Source organism: Halichoerus grypus, chromosome 8 (genome assembly GCF_964656455.1).
Source record: "Halichoerus grypus chromosome 8, mHalGry1.hap1.1, whole genome shotgun sequence".
Classification (NCBI taxonomy): Eukaryota; Metazoa; Chordata; class Mammalia; order Carnivora; family Phocidae; genus Halichoerus; species Halichoerus grypus.
This window is the reverse complement of record NC_135719.1, coordinates 140,384,591-140,403,697: the sequence shown is the minus strand read 5'-3', so window position 1 is coordinate 140,403,697 and position 19,107 is coordinate 140,384,591. Positions and strand designations below refer to the sequence as shown.

At 51.3% G+C, this 19,107-nt stretch overlaps 1 protein-coding gene across 1 annotated transcript in view; it reads right to left on the bottom strand.

Annotated features, from left to right (window-relative positions):
• The window catches only part of RIN3 (Ras and Rab interactor 3), a 123,582-nt gene that overhangs the window by 73,232 nt on the left and 31,243 nt on the right, over positions 1 to 19,107 (bottom strand). The window contains exon 2 of the mRNA XM_036071562.2: positions 12,264 to 12,471. Coding sequence (XP_035927455.1) covers positions 12,264 to 12,471 — 208 coding nt within the window. The remainder of the gene's footprint in view (positions 1 to 12,263; positions 12,472 to 19,107) is intronic.

The following is a 19,107-nucleotide window of genomic DNA, read 5'->3' as shown; positions in this document are numbered from 1 at the left end:
ACAGACGTGCCCGGAATCTGCCAGGGGAGGGTGTGGGCGCTCTGTTTGCCCCTTCCCACCCCAGACCTCACCCCTCTTTGTCCCTGTCATTGGCTGCTCTGGAGTTGGGCCCTTTAGAATAAAAGGGTCAACAGAAATAGTGCTTTCAGGAAGTTCCCCGAGTTATTCTAGCAAATTGTCAACCCTGAATGGGGGTCGTGTTTGCAGCCGAGTTAGAAGTGTGAGTGTGGGTAGCCTGGGGACCTCACTTCCGTCTGGCACCTGAAGTCTGGGCAGCCTTGTTGGGGACCCTGACCTTTAACTTCTGGGGCCTGCACTCACTTCGGGTAGTGTCAGAATGGGGTTGAATTGTGGGACACCCCACTGGAGTCAGAGAATTGTTGTCGGAGCAGAGTGAGTGAGTGTGTGTGTGGGGGGGGGGGCGGTGAGTATGGATTGAGTGAACTCTGGGCTGCCCCAGGGCATCCCACCTGGAACTCTGGGACAGGAGGCCTGAGCCGCAGCTGGTGGTACCCCCAGGAAGGCCGACAGCACAAACCCGGATCCTTGATCCTGAGCCGGGGTGGGAGCTAAGGCTGGTGCCTCAAACTGAAACCAAACTGTGGGGGGGGGTGTCTGTCTTTGCAGGGAAAGCACACCCTTCACACGTGTGGTGCCTATGTGTGGGGACACCTGCCCAGTGGGTCCCTTGTTCAGAGGCCATGCACGTAGCCAAGCTGCCTCTCTCTCGACCTCGAGTGTCAGGAACGGCGCAGGAAGGAGGGCCTGTGTTGCTCAAACTGTGGGTCATGACCCATGGGTGCAAATGCCACCCACTATTTTTATTTTTTCAAAATAAAATAGAAGAGAATCGAAGATGAGAAGGATGCCTATGAGAAGGATGGACTCTTTGTCAGAGAGTGAGAAAAAGAGAGAGAGAGAGACCTACAAAGGGCCAGGGCCACAGTCCAACGTAGATTTCTTTCTTACTCTACTGGCCTGGCCTTCTTCCTTGACTCTTTTGACCCGCACTGATCTCTCCCTAGGTTGACTGCAATGACCAAGCATGGTTGCTGGCCTCAACCGGGGACCTCCTTGACGCTGCCCTGCAAGCTAATTGGCTCTTGCATACCCAGCACGCACTTATTTCTAGATTTCTTCACTCTGCTGACACATCGGTGTTGTGTTCCACCCTCACCGAGAGAAAGAGAAGACAGGAACTGCTCCAGCTGGGAGGAGAGTCAGTCTGTCACAATCTGTATCTTTCTTGGGCTCCCAGAGGGCCCCAAGCAGCCAGTCATGAGCTCCATGGCCCTGGGTAATTCTGTGGCTTCCCTGAGCCTCAGTGTTCTGATCTGTCAATGGGGATAACAACACCAGAGCACCCAGCACACACAAGAACCCAACCACAGTCCCGCCTCTCCGTGTTGGAAATCCTGGGGTCGCACAGGAAAGCCCCCAGTGGGATAATCGGGTCTCCACTGATGCTCCCTGAGGATTAACTCTCCGTTTGCCCCCCGCCCTCCCACAGCTGGGGTTTGTTCTTCAGTCTCCCGGTCTCAGGCTCCATAGCGAACTGGGGATCAGTCTGCTATTCGTGTTAATTGTGAAAAAGAACCAGGAGGGATCTCCTTGGGAGAGTGGTTCAGCTGATGCTAAGGGGCCGGAGGCTGGAACAGTGGCTCCCACCTGTGCCTTGGCCACACTCCTTCCTTATATTTGGCCCCACTCACTCCTCACCGCAGCCCCGTGAGGTAGGGACTTACTATCCGTCCTTGACGGGGGAAGACTCAGGGCATAGAGAGGCCGAACACACCCAGGGCCATGCTGATGGGAAGCGCCAAAGCAGGACACAGACCCAGGTGTCACCGGGAGCACCTCGCTTCTTTATTGCTGTCATGTCTGTGTCATCTACTCATTGGGGGGTAGGGGTGTGGACAGGGGTGGAAAGTCCCCCAGGCTGGGTTCTGACCGGTCCCCAATTCTGAATGCCCAACACCCACCCTTTCTGCACGGCCACAAAGCCTCACGTAGCACTTCCTTCTACCATGGCCAAGTCCTGGGGCTCTTATCTGAAAAGCCAAGATAAGGCACTGGGGGAAGATGCGGGGCGGGGGTGGGGGGGTGGGAGAGGCTGTGAGCTAGTGGGGGCAGGTTGGGGAGGGAAGCTGGAGGAGACCTCTGACCCTTCCTGCCTAGTTAGCCAGGAGGGAGGGGGACACAGACAAGGGTCTGCCTGGGCCACTGTCCTTTGGAACAAGAGAGTCTGTTCCGTGTTCCCCTTTGGGGAGGCTTAGCTGCTCAGCTAGTCACAGGGTCTCTTTTGGGAAAGATCCCCAGACAGCACCCCAGACGCAGTGTTGCTGTGTAGCAAAGCGAGGAATAATGCATAGCGACCCCTGGCTTTCTAGGTCATGGGGAATCTCCTATGCTCCACCTCGGGGTGGCCTTGGCCTATCCCCTAAGGAGGGTCTGTCCACAATGGTGATTGCAGATGAGTGCACAGGAGGCTGAAGGGCTGCATGGGCCACCCAGCGCTCTTGCTCCAACACCCTTGGGGGTTCCATGTGCAAATTCTTCAAGCCCCCTTTGCTTCTCTTTCTACCCCCGGCAGCTAGCTTTTGAGAGATGCAGGGGGACCCAAATCCCAGCTCCACTACGCACTAGCTGTGGATCCACGGACCAGCTGCCTTTAGTCCTGCGGGTCTCAATCTCTTCATGTGAGCGTGAGAATGATAATATCCATCTTTCAGGGTTGCTGTGAGAATTGCTGACTGTGTACGTCAAATGCCTGACACCGAGTGTGCACTTAATAAAAAGTACTTACAATCTTTATTATTGGAGTAGACTGCTCTCATTTACTGAGCACTAAGCCACATGCTAAGATTTTTATATGCATAATCTCATTTGATAAATAAGTAATTATTAGCAAGATGATTACTATGTATCTTTTTCCAGAGGGGGAGATAGGAAAAAGGGACTCACGGACCATTCTCCTGTGTGGTAGATTAAAAATGGCCACAAATTCCTTGCAGCTTCTCCCATCAAATTTCCCCACACCTGGAAGGGGTAGCCGTGGGACTTGCTTTGACCAAAAGAATGCAGCACATAGGGCACTGTGGGGTTCTGAGCCTAGGCTGTAAGAGGCAGGTCAGCTTCCACGCTCACCCTTTGGGACCATAGCTGTCATGTGAGGACCCCAGAGTGAGTCTGCTGGAATCACGTGGCCCAGCCAGCAGCCCGCACCAGCCAAGTGAGTGGGCCCACCTCAGGCCAGCCAGCCCCAGCCGAGCTGCCGGCTTACTGCGGCTGCATGGCGGACCCCAGGTGAGACCAGCAGTAGAACTGCTCAGCAGAACCCAGCCCAAACTGCTAACCCACAGAATCGTGAGCAAATCAAATGGTGACCGTTTTAAGCCACTGAAGTTTGAAGTGATTTGCTCTGTAACAGTCACTAATGATAGAGCCACTGGGTGTATGGACATGGGCCCCATCCTTTGGGTACCTGCTCCTCTCTTCCCTCTAGGAGGTGCTGTGGGCAGGTCTCCAGAGCTCGGGGTGGGGGGAGTTTGAAAGCCAGTGACGTGCCCAGCTCCCCACTCTCCAGCCAGAAGAACCAAGATCCAGAGATGACAGAGACCTCCTAAGGCCATGTCAGTCGTTAGTGGCAGAACCAGGACAAGAACGCAAAGTCAATGACCTTCAGGTCACGGTTGTGACCATTGCAGGTCACATCCTCCAACCAACGCACCCATGAGTGTCAACTGAGTATGCGTTCTATGCCAGGCTAGATGTTTTAGATACTTTGCACCAACTCTCAGCCTGGGGCTTGGAGTATTTTACCCATTGTACAGATGGGAAAAGTATGGGGGGAGGAGCAACAGAAAGAGAGGGAAAAGGGAACGCTCAGAGCAGTGGGCCTTGGGGCCCCTCCATGTACGACTTCGGCCTGCAGGCTCTGGAGCCAGATGGTCTGAGTTCAGTCCTTAGCTTGGCTACTCTGAGTGGTCTCTCTGGGGCTGCTTCTTCATCTGGAAAATGTGCTCGTAACAGTTTTTGCCAGGGACAGTCGCTATCAGCTCCCCAAGAACTAGTCTTTCCCCTTTCTTGCCAACTAACTCCAATTCCGATCTGGATGCAATGTATGCTGCCGCAGGAGGATTTGGTCAAAAGCCAATCATGGTTATTCTGCTCCTTTTTGCCATTCACCCCCTTTCCCAGCCTCCCTTGCAGTTAGGGGGTGACCAAAAGGGCATCTAAAAAAATATTTGTTTCCTGACCAAAAGACTGCTAGGAGAAGAAAGCCTTTTGCCTGTGACCTCTCGCCTTTGAATGAGTGAGATGGCTGGGGCTGCAGCAGCCATTTTGTCACCATGAAGTGACAAATCAGAGGCCAAAAAGCCAACACCTTGAAGATGGGGAACAGAAAGGTGGAAACATCCTGGGTTCTAAGGATATCACTTAGCTGCTAAACTAACCCTGGACCCCAACCTCCAGATTTCTCATTAGATGAACAGTAGTGGCTTTATGGCTGAAGCTACCATAGGCTGGGTTTGTTGTTACTTGAAGCTGAAAGCATTCCCAGCTGACCCACTTGCCTCGAATGATTATTTTTTTTAAATATTTTATTTATTTATTTGACACAGAGAGACATAGCGAGAGAGGGAATACAAGCAGGGGGAGTGGGAGAGGGAGAAGCAGGCTTCCCGCTGAGCAGGGTGCCCAATGCGGGGCTCGATCCCAAGACCCTGGGACCATGACCTGAGCCGAAGGCAGATGCTTAACGACTGACCCACCCAGGCGCTCCTGCCTCGAGTGATTATTAAAAGACCTGCGCAGGTGCCTTCAGTAGAATGTCGGCTATATAATAAGCCTCGGTATATGGTGCCTCCCCTCCCCAGTGCTCCTCTACCTGCCTCGAGTCCTGAGGACAAATGGCACAGAACCCCCTCCTGCAAGAAGGTAGCATTCCTATCTTCAGCAGTTCATGCACGGCTCCATGAGTCAGAAAGGAAGCACGGTGGGACACCAGGTACCCAGGAGAAGGACAGATACCCTCATTAGCAGCTCCAGACTTCAGGCCTCAGTGTAGAGTGAAGGGTTAAGCTCAAGGTGGGGAGTGAGGGACCAGGAGGTGACAAGTGCAGCCGTGGGGGCCTTTTTTGTCCCCCTGCAGGGGCTACCCAGGGTGATAAGGAGTGGAACAGTTCAGTCATTCCCCCACCCTCCCCCACTGCTCCTAAAAGTCTTCCCCGATTAACCAGGCTGCCAACAAATCTTGCTGTGCCCCAGTGTCCTCACTCAGCCTCTCCCCTCTATGGGAACAGCACAGTCTGGTGCCTTGTTGAGCCGACATCTGAGTCATCCCACTCCTTCTATTCCCTCTTCCCCCCCCCGCCCCCATTTTTGTCAGCTTCCCCAGTGCCCTGCATTAGAAACTCTCAGAAAGCAGAAGAACCCTCTTCCCACAATTGTACAAATGGACTGGGCCATGCCCACTCTGGGGGTCCAGTTTTCTTTGAAGAGCTAGGATTCTCCTGTCCCCACCCCCACAACAGCTGTGGGGTAGCCATCAGAGTGCGGGGCTGAAAGGCAGGACACTTGGTGGCCCTCCTAGTTCTGCCCCTGGTTTGCTGTGTCCTTTGGCAAGTCACTACCCCTCTCTGAGCTGGCTTTTCCAGTCTAGTGAGGGGCTGAAGGGTCCCAGGACTCCTTTCTTCTCGAACATACTCTCCCAGAGCAGCGTCCTGGGGTCTTTCCCAGATCCTGAGAGGCTGGCACTGAGTTTCCCGGGGAAATGACTGCAGTCCACGAGGTTGGAAGAGCCGGCTGTAGGAACCTCGCCCTGCCTACCCTTAGCCAGAGTGGGTTTTTGGAAAGACAAACTGATTTCCATAACAGCTGGGACAGAATATGCTCAGGGAGAGAATTATGCAGCCTCCGCATGCCCCTCCTCCTCTCCAAATAAATATATAATAACCCAAAGCCCAATACACCATAATGATTTTACTGCTACTATCCATTTTTGGCCTGGACACTCTAGAGCTGTCTGCTTTTCTACTTTGGTTATTTTAGGACTATTTTCCAGCTGCTTGGGGGAAACTTTCCAATCATGCCCATCGGAGCAGTCACAGAAGTGGCTGGTTCTTCCCAGAGGCCAGAAGCTCGGGGGCTGCCAGGCCTCTGGAGGCCGGTGGTCCAGTGGGTCAGTGGCCAGAGCCCACTCTGGACACATGTGGCCCACCTTTCCCATTACTTCTACTGAAGTGGTAGCCTGGCACGGAGGGGAGTTTCTCAATTACCTAGGGAGTTTTTGGGTTTTTTTTTTAGATTTTATTTATTTATTTGATAGAGAGAGACACAGCGAGAGAGGGAACACAAGCAGGGGGAGTGGGAGAGGGAGAAGCAGGCTCCCTGCTGAGCAGGGAGCCCGATGCGGGGCTCTATCCCAGGGATCATGACCTGAGCCGAAGGCAGATGCTTAACGACTGAGCCACCCAGGTGCCCCCCTAGGGAGCTTTTTAAAACATGCTGATGCCTGAGCTCTACTCCAAAAAAAAAAAAAAAAAATCAGCATTTCTGGGAATGAGGCCGAGACATTTTTAAAGCCTTTGAAGGCAGTGAGTTGGTAAGTTCAAGTCACACTTCGGCATTTAGCAGCCGATTACACGGGCAGGCTCCTTACCATCAGAGCTGACTTTGCTCACTTATAAAATAGGAAGCCTGCCCCCTGTTCTACAGGGCTGTTGGAAAGATGAGAGAGGGTGCTTAAGGCACAACAGACCTGCGGGAACTGTTGACCGTGCTTCTTTCCTTGGCCCGGGAGGGGCAAGAGAGGGGCTGCACTGATGCTTTTCCAAACAAATCTTGAATGGAATTGGCATTCCTTGGGCTCACACCTGGGGAAGGTGCCTTGAACCACCTACATGGCTGGTCCGTATCACCATACAGGCTATTCCGACTCTTGAGCTAACCCCCCACTACAAAAAGCAATCTTACGAGAGATTTCTTTCATTAAAAACTACCTGTTGTCCTCCAGGCCATGGCACTCCATACTCCAAACCAGTAGCAATAAACACACACAACACCCAGATCTTGCTTTCTAATATTATTCTCTAATAAAAGGAACCGGAGTTCCTTGGAGAAATGGCTGATTCTAGGATTGGGACAAGGAATATACAAGACAATCCTGGAGCATGCGGTGTCAGGAAGTAAGGAAGCGCTCCAAAAACCAAACACACACATACACACGCAATGGTGGCCGTATGTCAAAGGGACACGGGAACCAACTGAAGGAGCTCCCGATGGCCAAAGCTGGAACAATCTGAGCAACAGAATCATTAAAGTAGTATTAATTATAACCCAAAGCAGAAAGGCAATATCCACAAGTCCATATTCCTACAAGTAAATGATGTAATAAATAAATGAGTGAAGATGAGACACGTCTCTTGTGCAGAAGAACTCCAAATAATTTATGTAGATAGTCAAGGAACTTCCTGATGATGGGCTGTGCATAGTGACTTCCCTCCAAAGAGGGCAGCATAAGGGGAGGAAAGGTTCACTTTACAGAGGGGAAAGCTGACAAGCACCTCGGCCAGGTGATCCAGGTAAACACGGATAGTAAGTGATAAGTCATGTTGATAGTAGGTACTTCTTTTTTTTTTTTTTTTTTAAAGATTTTATTTATTTGACAGAGAGAGAGACACAGCGAGAGAGGGAACACAAGCAGGGGGAGTGGGAGAGGGAGAAGCAGGCTTCCCGCTGAGCAGGGACCCCGATGCGGGGCTCGATCCCAGGACCCTGAGATCATGACCTGAGCCGAAGGCAGACGCTTAACGGCTGAGCCACCCAGGCGCCCCGATAGTAGGTACTTCTGACATGATGTGCTGAGAGAGGCACTTTACTTCTGTGTCTTCCGCCCCCAAACTCATAACCCTAGTCTAACCATCAGATAAATCCCAAGCGAGGGACCCCCTACCGAATACCTTAAAATACCTGTATTCCTCAAACCTGTCAAGGCCACATCAGAAACAAAGAAAGTCTGAAAAACTCTCACAGCCTAGAGGAGCCTGAGGAGACACAATGACTAAATGTAAGACGGCGCCCTGCGTGAAATGCTGCAACAGAAAATGGACATTAGGCAAAACCTAGGGGCTTTAGTTCATGTGAATGTATCAAACTTGCTTCATTAATTGTGACAATGTATCCTACCAGTGTGAGATGTTAACAGTAGCAGAAACTGGGGGAGGAGTATTCAGGAACTCCCCATACTGTCTTTGCAACTCTTCTGTAAATCTAAAATTTCTAAAATTAAACTTAAAAAAAAAAAAGCACCATTTGGGTGAAGAATGAATAAAGGCGGCTTTTTGATTGCCAAATCAAAAATGGGCCAGTATGTTTCCAATACCTTATCAGAGAAGCAGACTGCAGAGAGGGGAGATGGGGAGGGGTGGAGGAGGTGGGGCACGGTCAAGATCACAGAGATATTGGGGGGTGGGCAAAGGAGCCAGATGCCTGGTCTCCTGACCATTCGCCTCTGGACAGGAGGAAGCATCCTCCTCATCAGGAGAGGTGGGGTCCAGGCGATCTCTGAAGACCCTTCGAGCTCTCACAGCCTGGGGGCCACCTGTGGTGTCTGCACCATTTTTTTTTCCATTTTTTTAAAGTACTTTAAAAAAAAAGATTTTATTTACGTATTTGAGAGAGAGAGAGAGAATGCATGAGCAGGGGGAGGCACAGAAGGAGAAGCAGACTCGCCGCGGAGCAGGGAGCCCGATTCGGGGCTCGATCCCAGGACCCTGGGATCATGACCTGAGCCGAAGGCAGACACTTGACCGACTGAGCCACCCAGGCTCCTGTGTCTGCAGCTTTAAAAATGAGGAAAGCACTGCCCTGGCTGAGTTTCAGTGCTGGGATGAAGTTACCCAGCTGAAGGTCCCACCCGGTAGACTCTTGTTCTCACTAGTTGTGTGGCCTCAGGCAAGTGAGTGAGCCTCTCCTCACCTTTACTTCCTCACTGGGGAAATAAGGGCACTAATAATACCAACCACCTGACAGAAATCACGGTGGGGATAGATAAGACTGTGCAAAGAACAACCCTGGGTAAAAGTTGGCCAATTGTTCTTATCACAGCATGAACTTCGGGCTTTGCTTCTGCTTGAAAATACAGATGTGAAGAGTCAGGGATCAAGGCAGAGAGGGAGGGGGCAGGGAAGGCAAGAGAAGGCACATCTCCTCCAATTCTGTTGTCTTCAGGGCTGGCTCGGAGACCCACCAATTCTCCAACAGACCCTCTCTGCTCCCCCATCCCAGTCCTGCCCATCCATCCTGCAGGACCCAGCTCAGCATCTGCCTCCTCCAGGAAGTCTGCCCGTATCACCCCAGAGCTCGACATCTCTTTCTGGCCACAGCCAGATCTTCTCATCCTCAGGGCAGAGAGGAGGTACTGGAAGACAGATCCTCACACCCCACAGCCTTGAACCAATGGCTCTCAGGAGTCAGTGGACAAGGAGCTTGCTAGTTTCTTGGGTGGGATGGCCTTGAGATATGTGTTCCACACTGGTTCACAGAATGCTCCAGCAGGATCCAGCAGGATCCAGCTCCCCTTGCAGGCTGCGATAACTTGCATGATCACATACCTTTTATTAGCTGCCTCCCTTCCCTGTCTTATTTCCCCTGCCGGCTTCCCTGGCATCACCTCTCAAATTAACCACTTGAACTCAAATCCTTGTCTTGGGGTCTGCTTCTGGGGAAGCCCAAACTAGGGCACTCCTCTTAGCCTCAGTTTCCTTATCTGTAAATTGGGGATAATGGCAGATTCAGAGGCCTCCCAGGATTATCACAAGGATTCAATGAGATGACATCATATAGGAATTGGCATTAATGCTGGTACAGAGCCCCGCATCAAGAAGCAATCTTCACATAGAGCCACTCTTGTTATTTTGATTTGGGCTTATCTTAAACTTTTTGAAGACAGTTTTTTTTTGCTTTTTGCTTTTTGCTGACCCCTGGGGGCAGAGCAGTCAGGACTTTGGCTGGCCCAGCCTGCCCTGGAGATGCACTTGCCTCTCCCATGAAGGGTCCTTACTGTCTTTTTTTTTTTTTTATTTGAGAGAGAGAATGAGATAGAGAGAGAGCATGAGAGGGGGAAGGGTCAAAGGGAGAAGCAGACTCCCTGCTGAGCAGGGAGCCCGATGCGGGACTCGATCCCGGGACTCCAGGATCATGACCTGAGCCGAAGGCAGTCGCTTAACCAACTGAGCCACCCAGGTGCCCGGGTCCTTACTGTCTTGTCCACCCGCATCTATGTCCATGCCCAGGACACATCTCCCCTAGTGACCAAGAAAGGCCCAGAAAATGGCCATCCCTCAGCATCCAAACCTTGCACTTGGGCCTATTTTTGAGCCGCATCCCCCCAGGAAGGGCGGGAAGTCCCCTCAGAACCTAACAGGGAAGTGGGTGATTCTTTGGTTGACTGGACATGTTGGAAAGGTTGACTGGGACACTCGCTGGCGTAAGTCCCCGATATGATTTTCAAAATAGAAAACCTTTTGGTGGGGAGGGACGAAACAACAGAGCTTGTTTTCTTGAGGACGACAGTCAACCTGACTGCCCCCGGAGCCCCCTCCCAGCTCCCCACTCTAGAGGGATCTGCAGACTCCCGGGCTGCCCCTGGTGCTGCAGTGGGGCTGGCCTGGCCCGCAGGGTGCCTGCCACCATACCCAGAGGAGACCCCCAGCTTGGTCTCGGCAGGATTCTGCTGGGCTGTCTGGCCTCTATGGTCCCCACTCCCCCTGGTAGGGGCTCTGTGGCAAGGGGAGGTTGGAACTTTGTTGGAGGGCCCATAAGTTCCAGTAATTCCGATTTTCAGGTACAACCGCTTACTTGATGGATTTTTATCTCGTCCTGAGCCCCATGTATGTGGGAGCTTGGACTCTTCCCCAGACGCAGCGCCCACAGCACGACCTACTGCACTGAAGGTGAGCCCAGCGGCTGAAAGGTAGGATTCCCTTTGCACATGCAGATACGACATAGCCTGGGAGCAGCCGGACTGCTTGGGTTCAAATTCCAGCCCTTGTTCCCCGAGTCACCTGGGGGAGGTCACTCAGCTTCTTTGCATCTCAGTTTACCTCTTCTGTAACATGGGCCTGATTGCAATGCCCACGTCAGAGGGCTGCCGTGAGCACACATGGTGCTGATTCGCGTGCACGCCCTCGGTGAGTGCCTGGGACATAGTGCTTGACGGACCCCAGCTGCTGTCACCGGGGACTCTGCAGATAATGCCTGCAGAGACAGACCATGCGCTTGGAGCAAACACACTTTCCGCAGTGGACTGGTGATTGCCGGGGCCAGGGGAAGAAGGCCCGGCTGCTTTAATGGATGCGGGGCTTTATGTCGGGGCAATGAAATGTTTTGGAAGCAGACAGCGGTGCTGCTTCTGTGAACAGACTAAATAGTGTGCTTGAAAACGGCTCATTTTCTGTGATGTGACTTTCACCTCAATAACAAACAAAACCGAAAAAAGACTTCTGGGAAGTAGGTGAGGGGAAAGAGAATAGGTGGCAAAAGCTTTGAGAAGACTCTTCACTTCTGTCCAGCTTGATTTTTTTTTTTTTTTTACAGTGACTACACATGTTTGTCACTTTTATAATTAAACAAACTCAATGTTTTTTAAAAAGGAAGTGGCGTGTAAGAGAAAAACACGTGGGGTGGGTGGCATTTGATGGGTTCTGACTCACATTTCACTATCTACCTATCTTCCTTCCCCTGTGATGCTCATACTATCCGGACCAGAGTACCTTCACTAACAGCCCCATTTCAAAGTGAGAAAAGTGAGCCTCAGAAAAATCTAAGCCCCTTGGCTCAACTCACAGAGCCTGGCTGCAGAAAAGCTTTTGCCTCCATCACACAGCCCCTGCTTCTCATGTCAACTAAGGGGGTGTGATGTGATTTCTCAGGTACCTCCAGCTCTGATCCCCTCTGGTCCCAGATGCGTGGCTGACTTCTCCAAGTGTCAGTCCTGCCTCTTCAGTGCCCCAGTGCCCACACAGCCCACGCCAGCCACACAGTCCCCTGTTCTCCAGGGGGGACACCTGCTCTCCAAAGCAGGAACCAGATGTCCCGCCAGTCTCTCACTCCTGCGTTCTGGAAAAAACACCCCAGTCGAAAAGCTGAGCAGCCCAAGAAAGGAAAGCAGAGGCCAGCTGCTTAGGTGGGAGCCCGGGCAGCTCCTTGCAGCTGTGTCCGCCCACCCCCGGCCACAAGGCAAAGAGACCCCAACTCACCCCAGACGCCTCCTGCAGCAGGATCCTGGCTGCCTCCGCCCGGCCCAGACCGAGCTGCAGCCACACAGGGCACGTCTTGATGAGCTTCTCCAGGACACTGATGCCCCGCTGGAGAAGGCAGTTCTTCGGGGCGACCGGCGGACAAGGCCCCACGCCATCCTCTTCCTCCTCTTCCTCTCCCTCTCCTTTGCCAACATCTGGAACAGGACTGAGAACAGAATCAAATGATCAGCCCCTCCTGCAGCCAGCCCACAGAGCTGTGTATAATAGATGCAGATTCAATTAAACCATGCTCATTCATTTAGCATCGATGAACCCAGCAGTCCTCTGGGGAATTAAAAAATAAACAAACCATGATCTTCACCTTAGGGTGCTTATCATAAAATGAGTTGGATCTACACAGAAGCAACCAGCTGAAGCAGAAGATTGGGATAAATATAACGGGAGCACCATGCAATAGAAGTAGCTAATTCCAACCCAGGTTGGCTTCAAGGGAAACACATGGGGCATTTGAGCAGAGCTCTGCAGAGGATTTTTAAAAAACTTTCAAATTGAAGTGTAACTTACAGTGAAACATACAAGTCGTTAATATACATCTAGACAGATTTTTATATATGTCTATACCCACGCAACTACCACCCCGAAAGAGATGGGCTGGCCAATAACGTAGCCACTAGCCACATGGGGGTATTGAGCTCTGAAAAGTGGGTTGACGAAATTGAGACCTGCTGTGAGTGTAAAATACACACAAGATCTGAAGTCTTGATACGCAAAAAAAAGACTGTAAAAGAGCTCATTAATAATATTTTACATTGATTACATGATGAAATGATAGTAGATTGAGTATATTGGGTTAAATAAAACATTATTAAAATTAATTTCACCTATTTCCTTTTACTTTTTTAATGTGGCTACTAGAAAATTTAAAACTACATTTGTGGCTTGCATTATATTTCTATTGTGCCGATACAGACATTTCCAGAAGGCTCCCTCGTGTCCCCTCCCAGTCAATACTCTCTGTCCCCCCCCCGCCCCGGGGTTAAGGATGTAACAGTCAGGGAGGGGGAAAGAGGACAGTCACAGGCCTGAGAAAGAGCAAAAACCCAAAAAGAGGTCCAGTTTAAGAGATCTCGGACCCTCCCCCAAAATGCTCACTCCACTGGACCCCCTACACACACTGGCAGGTCAGTTTTGATTCCGAGGAACTAAATCTCTCAGGGTATCTGCAGGGGTGAGAACCTGCATCAGACAGAGAGAGGTAGTCACACAGGTAGGAAGATGTGGCTGCTGCCTCTCTTTTGCCTGCGTCCCTGGCTAGCAGTTGCTGTAAGGAGCTGCTGGGGAGTGGGGGGAGAACGAGGCCGGGATGAGCCCCGTTAAAGGCACAGGAGAGTGGAACCAGGTGGTAGGGGAGAGGGGGTAAGAGGCCTGCAAGACCCAAAATTCCTGAGGAGGGAACAGCAATTCCTGAAGGGAAGGACTGGGTCCTGGCTAAAATTCCCTCCTCACGCCCCCACTCCCAAATCCTCCGAGAAGCCTTCCTTCTCACGGATGCTGTGTGTGCATGGATACTTGTGGATTTCCCCGCCGGGTCCACACTGAAAAGTGTGCCCGGTCACCAGGACAACAGGAGTGTCTGAGGCAGCTGCAGGCACTGTGGGGCCGGGAGGGGCAGTATGGCGGCCCCATGGACGTCCACAGGCTGTGGAACGGGGGCTCAGTGGGCCTCATTTGGAGTTCAAGTCCAGGGCAGCCCAGCTGATACTGACGCAAGCTCTTCCCAGGCCCTGAAGTACAAGGTCATAGCATCTCCTCCGGGGGAAAGAACTTAAGAGGCTGGAGGCCAGAATTACCCAGAAAAGAAGCACCCTGGGGCCTGTTAGTTTCCTCTAACCCCCACCCTTGGAAACATAAAACTATCTTCTGGCACCAAAAGGCTTCCCGATCATCTTTAAACCTCCTCACTTGGCTGGGGGCCTCCCCCAGGGGCAGATTAGGCCTCTCATGGAAGCTGGGAGTGAGAGCTCCCATTTCCTCTCTGCCACCAACTAGGCTTAGGCCTTGGTGAGTCCTTTCCCTCCGAGTCTGTTTTCTCATCTGTGCAATAGGCCAGGGGTGGCCTGGAAGATTCCTCCATTTATTGGGTGCCCCTAGGCAGGGCCTGGGCCTTGGGGACAAATGTCCTCATCTTCTCCTTAGAACCAAAGCCATTATCAAACAAAGAGGCTCTGGGAGAAAGGAGGGGTCTGTCTCCCACTCACTTGTACTATGGATATTTTTCTGAGGGCCTGCAAGCTCCAGATGTTGTTCTAGGAACTGGGTTAGAGCAAAGAACAGGAGTAAAAAACAAACAAAACAAAACAAAAACAACAAAACTCATCTCTAGGAGAGGAGCCAGATGACAGACAAGGTGATTGAGTGACCTAGAGTGTGTCAGGTTGTGCTGAGCTATAACAAGGGTGCAGATATTTGGGAAAGAGCAAAGGCCTTTGAGCCACCTGACTCAGAGAAACCTCAAGGAAGCCTGGGGGATGGCAGGTGCTGGGCCTAGGGGGTTGGGGCGTGGGGAGGTCAGAGGGGGCAGTGTGGGGGTCCACGTAAGGATGCTGGAACCACTGGCAGAGTTGACTCTAAGTCCATGTATATGAATGCCTTCCCTGGGCTGCTGGTTAACAACTAGGCCACACCAACATGCAAGCTTCCTCAGCAAGAAATGGGCCCACTAAGACCTCATGGGACCTGGGTGGCTTCTGGGCCCACAGAGAGTCTTCAAAGATCCATAGAGATGAAGCCGCTCCCTGGCCCCAGTTCCCTGGAAGTCCCACCTGTGTCCTGAGGACAAGGTGACCAAGGAGAAACTCCGTTCAGGCTCCAGTGTCAGAGGGACCATGACATCTCTCCCTTATGATCATGTCCCTTCCTGCTCTAAAACCTTCAATGGCTCCCACTGCCTAAAGGATCCAGGATCCAATCCAGTCTCCTTATTGAACGCATTCCCTTTCTGAGCCCCACCCTGCAATGTAAACTCCCCAACAAAGGGCTGCCCTCCATCCCCTCAGCAAAACCTGCATTTCCCCACCTGGTGCTCCTGAGGCTCAGCCTGCTCTATCCACCTGTGATTCCTACAGGTTCCCTGTTACCAACATTTTCTCCAATGGGCAGGCAAAAGTTTAGTGGATTGGACCAGAAAGCAAGAACCATAAAAGGAAAGATGGATAAATTAAACGTACCAAATTAAACTTGTGCTATCAAAACACCTCATGAAGAAAAGGAATACTCAAACCACAGGCAGGGAGAAAATATTTGCAAAGCATACATCTAACAAAGAACAAGCAAGTTCGTTGTTAAAAATGGGCAAAAGATTTGAAAATACCTCTAAGAAGACATCTGAATGGCCAATAAGCAGGTGAAAGACTACTCGACATCATTAGTCATTAGGGAAATGCAAATTAAAGCCACAATGAAATATCATGACACAACCACTAGAATTTCTAGGCTAAAATTAAAAAGACTGACAACACCACATGTTGGTGAGGGTGGGAAGGAACCAGAACTCTCCCGAGTTATTGGAGAGAATGTAAATTGGTACAATCACTTTGGAAAAAGGCAGTTTTTTATAAATCTAAACATACACCTATCATATGACCCAGCCATGCCAGTCCCAGGTATCTATCTACCCAAGAGAGATGAAAGTGAATGTCCACACAAAGACCTGTACGTGAATATTCTTAGCAGTTTTACTCATGATAGCCTGCAACTGGTCCAGGTGTCCATCAATGGGAGAATGAACAGCTGACAGTGGTGTATCACCCAATACAATAGGAAGTGCTGATCCACACAACCACATGGATGAGCCCAGAAACGTGCTGAAAGAAGCCAGGTGCGCAAAAATACATACCACATGAACCCATTTGTATGAAGTTCAAGTGGTACACTGAGATACGTGTATTTACATTTTATCATCTGGAAATTTTACAGCAAAACAATAAAAAAGAACAATAAATAAACACTGAATTCTAGTTAATGATAGGTATGCTAACATATTCAGGGGTGCCCAAAACTGTCTTTGAAATGCATTAAAAAAAGTAAGATGGGGATGCCTAGGTGGCTCAGTCAGTTAAGCGTCTGCCTTCGGCTCAGGTCATGATCCCAGGGTCCTGGGATCGAGTCCCACATCAGGCTCCTTGCTCAGCGAGGAGCCTGCTTCTCCTTCTGCCTGCCACTTCCCCTGCGTATGCTCTCTCTCTGACAAATAAATAAAATCTTAAAAAAAAAAAAAAAAAAAAAGGTGTTCCCTGCAAAATTCTTTCGACTCTTCTGCATGTTTAAAATCTTTTATAGTACAGTGTTGGGGATAAAGTTCTCCCCATCCCTTAAGACCCATCCAGAAGAAGCCTGTCTGCTGTATTAGAAGCCCTGGTTTCGAATCTAGGTTGTGTGACCTCTGGCCAGTTACGTTACTTGTCTGGGCTTCAGTTTAAGTGTCTGTAAAAAGGTAAGAATAACCCTTACCTAATAGCGAGACAGAGAGGTGGGTTGAGTGCTTCGCACAACTCAGTAAATGTTAACTATTGTTTTTCTATCATTCCAACCTTCCAGTTGCGATTCTTCGCATTACAATTCTTCCACTTCGTAGCCTTGATTTTAGGACTTAGCACATTTGATAAGAGTGACCGGGTAGATGTCTATGTGTTGCACTTGGCTGGTACCCAAGAAAACATCTGGCCCCAGAGGTAACTCGCAAGTTCAAGTGCTGTGTGGGCTCAGCGACCGTCCCCGGCAGTTAGAGCTGCTGTGGCCAGGCGGTGCCATAGCAGTAATCACAGCAGGAAACAAGGCCTGACACGGTGTCGGCTCTGGGTATCTCTCCCTCTGCCATTATGCTTATGCCCGACAGCCCAGCCCAAGCTCCATCATTGGCACGGGCATTGTGCAGTCCCAAGTGGGCGCCCAGACAGCTCAAGTGACCCAAGGCCCAATGTCAGCAGGGACTCAGGCATCAGAGGGTCTGGCCCCATGGCCCTTCTTTGGCCTGGTCAGAGCAGGTGCCCTTGTCACTTTGTCCCTTCAGGGCTCTTGTGCTCCCGTGACTCGGAGCAAGGCCCAAAGCTCCCCTAGCCTTAGCTGCTCCTTCTCTAACTGGCATCTGCTGGCAGAGCAGGGGACCCAGACATCCATGTCCTCCCCCTCAGCAGCCAAACTCCAGCTGAAGGCCCCGCAAAGGCAGCCACGGGAACCTGGGGTAATGAATGGGACCGTTAGCGAAAAGTAATGAGCCTTAGAAACTTTAGAGCAACTCCGCGGGAAAAAGAAATTGTTCACGGCCAGTTTCCTTCTGCTCGCTGGTGGGGAGGAGAGCTCCACTCAGGGCAGCTGTCCTTGGACACCAGGCTGAGCCCCCCAGAGGCGGTGTGGTCAGGCACTCGGGAAGACCCTTCCCCTGAGCTGCAGGGACCCAGCCTGGATGCAGTAACCGGGTTCATCTGGGTGCACTTTCTCACCAGCTCCCTGGAGGAGGAGTGAATTGGTGCGTCCGCTATCCCCTGGCCTGGTGTGTGTGTCCCTGTCACAGGTGCAAAGAGGAAAGCTCTGCTCTGGGGCGGAGAGGCTGCCCCAGGGGGCTACCCGAGTGTGGGGTCAGAGCGGGGAGGGTGACAGCTTGGGGTGTGGGGCATGGCTCGACACTGCCCGTTTGGAAGGAAAGCATGGATGTTTCCCAGCTCACAAGGGCTCCCGCAGCTCGGGAAGTTCCAGTGATGCCTCCTTGTGAGGGGAACTGACTTAGCCAGAACTCGAGAGGAATATAGGATGGAGAGAGAGGACCGGCAAAAGGCCACCTTGGTCCCACCCATGATCCCAACCCCAAGCAGCTTCAAGACCAAGCAGGTCTATCAAGATGGAGAGCCGTGGTCCCTGCCCTCAGGGGCTCTCAGGCCTGCAGGGACTAGATGTGGCTCCAGGAGTAGAAATCATGGGCTGGCCCGATCACTCTGTACCTGGTGCGTGGGCACACAGGAGACGTGGGAGGCCGGATGGGAAGGGGCCCTGGGAATGCAGGGCAGCAGCCTGCCTGTTTGATGGACAAGGAGCCCACAGCACGACCACGTGTGGGTCTGTTCTAAGTACTCCACGCAGTCCCCTAACTCGGCCGACCTCACACCTATAAACCTGGGTTGCACTGTGTCCCCCAAAATGGTTTGTCCAAATTTTAACCCCTGGTACCTAAAAATGTGACCTTATTTGAAAAGAGGATCTTTGTAGATGTAAATAAGTTAAGGATGAGATCATCCTGGATTGAAGATGGGCCCTAAATCCAGTGGCAGGTGTCCTTATAAGCAGAAGGAAAGCCATGGAGAGATGACGGAAGGCCACGCGATGGCAGAGGAAGAGACTGGATTAGAACATCTCAAGCCAAGGAGCGCCAAGAGCCGACGGCCACCACTAGAACCTAGGAGAGAGGGTGGAACGGTTTCTCCCTCAGAGCCTGCAGATGGAACCATCTCTGCCGACACCTTGATGTTAGACTTCTGGCCTCCAGAAAGGTGAGAGGATAAATGCCTGTTGTTTCAAGCTGCAAGGTTTTGGTAAAACACCACAGTCTTGGGAAATGAATACCCGACATCAAAGAGTCCCATGTAAAGATGAGGACACGGAGGCACAGAGAGGTCAAAAAGCTCACCCAAGGTCACACAGCCATTAAATGGCAGAGCTGGGTTTCAAACCCCAGGCAATTTAGCTTCAGAGTTTGTGCTTCAAACCATTATCCTCTTCGAGCTCTTGAAGAAATTTAAAAATTTTCCCATATATCTGTATCCTTGTAGTACGCGGCAAAGAAAGAGTGTTC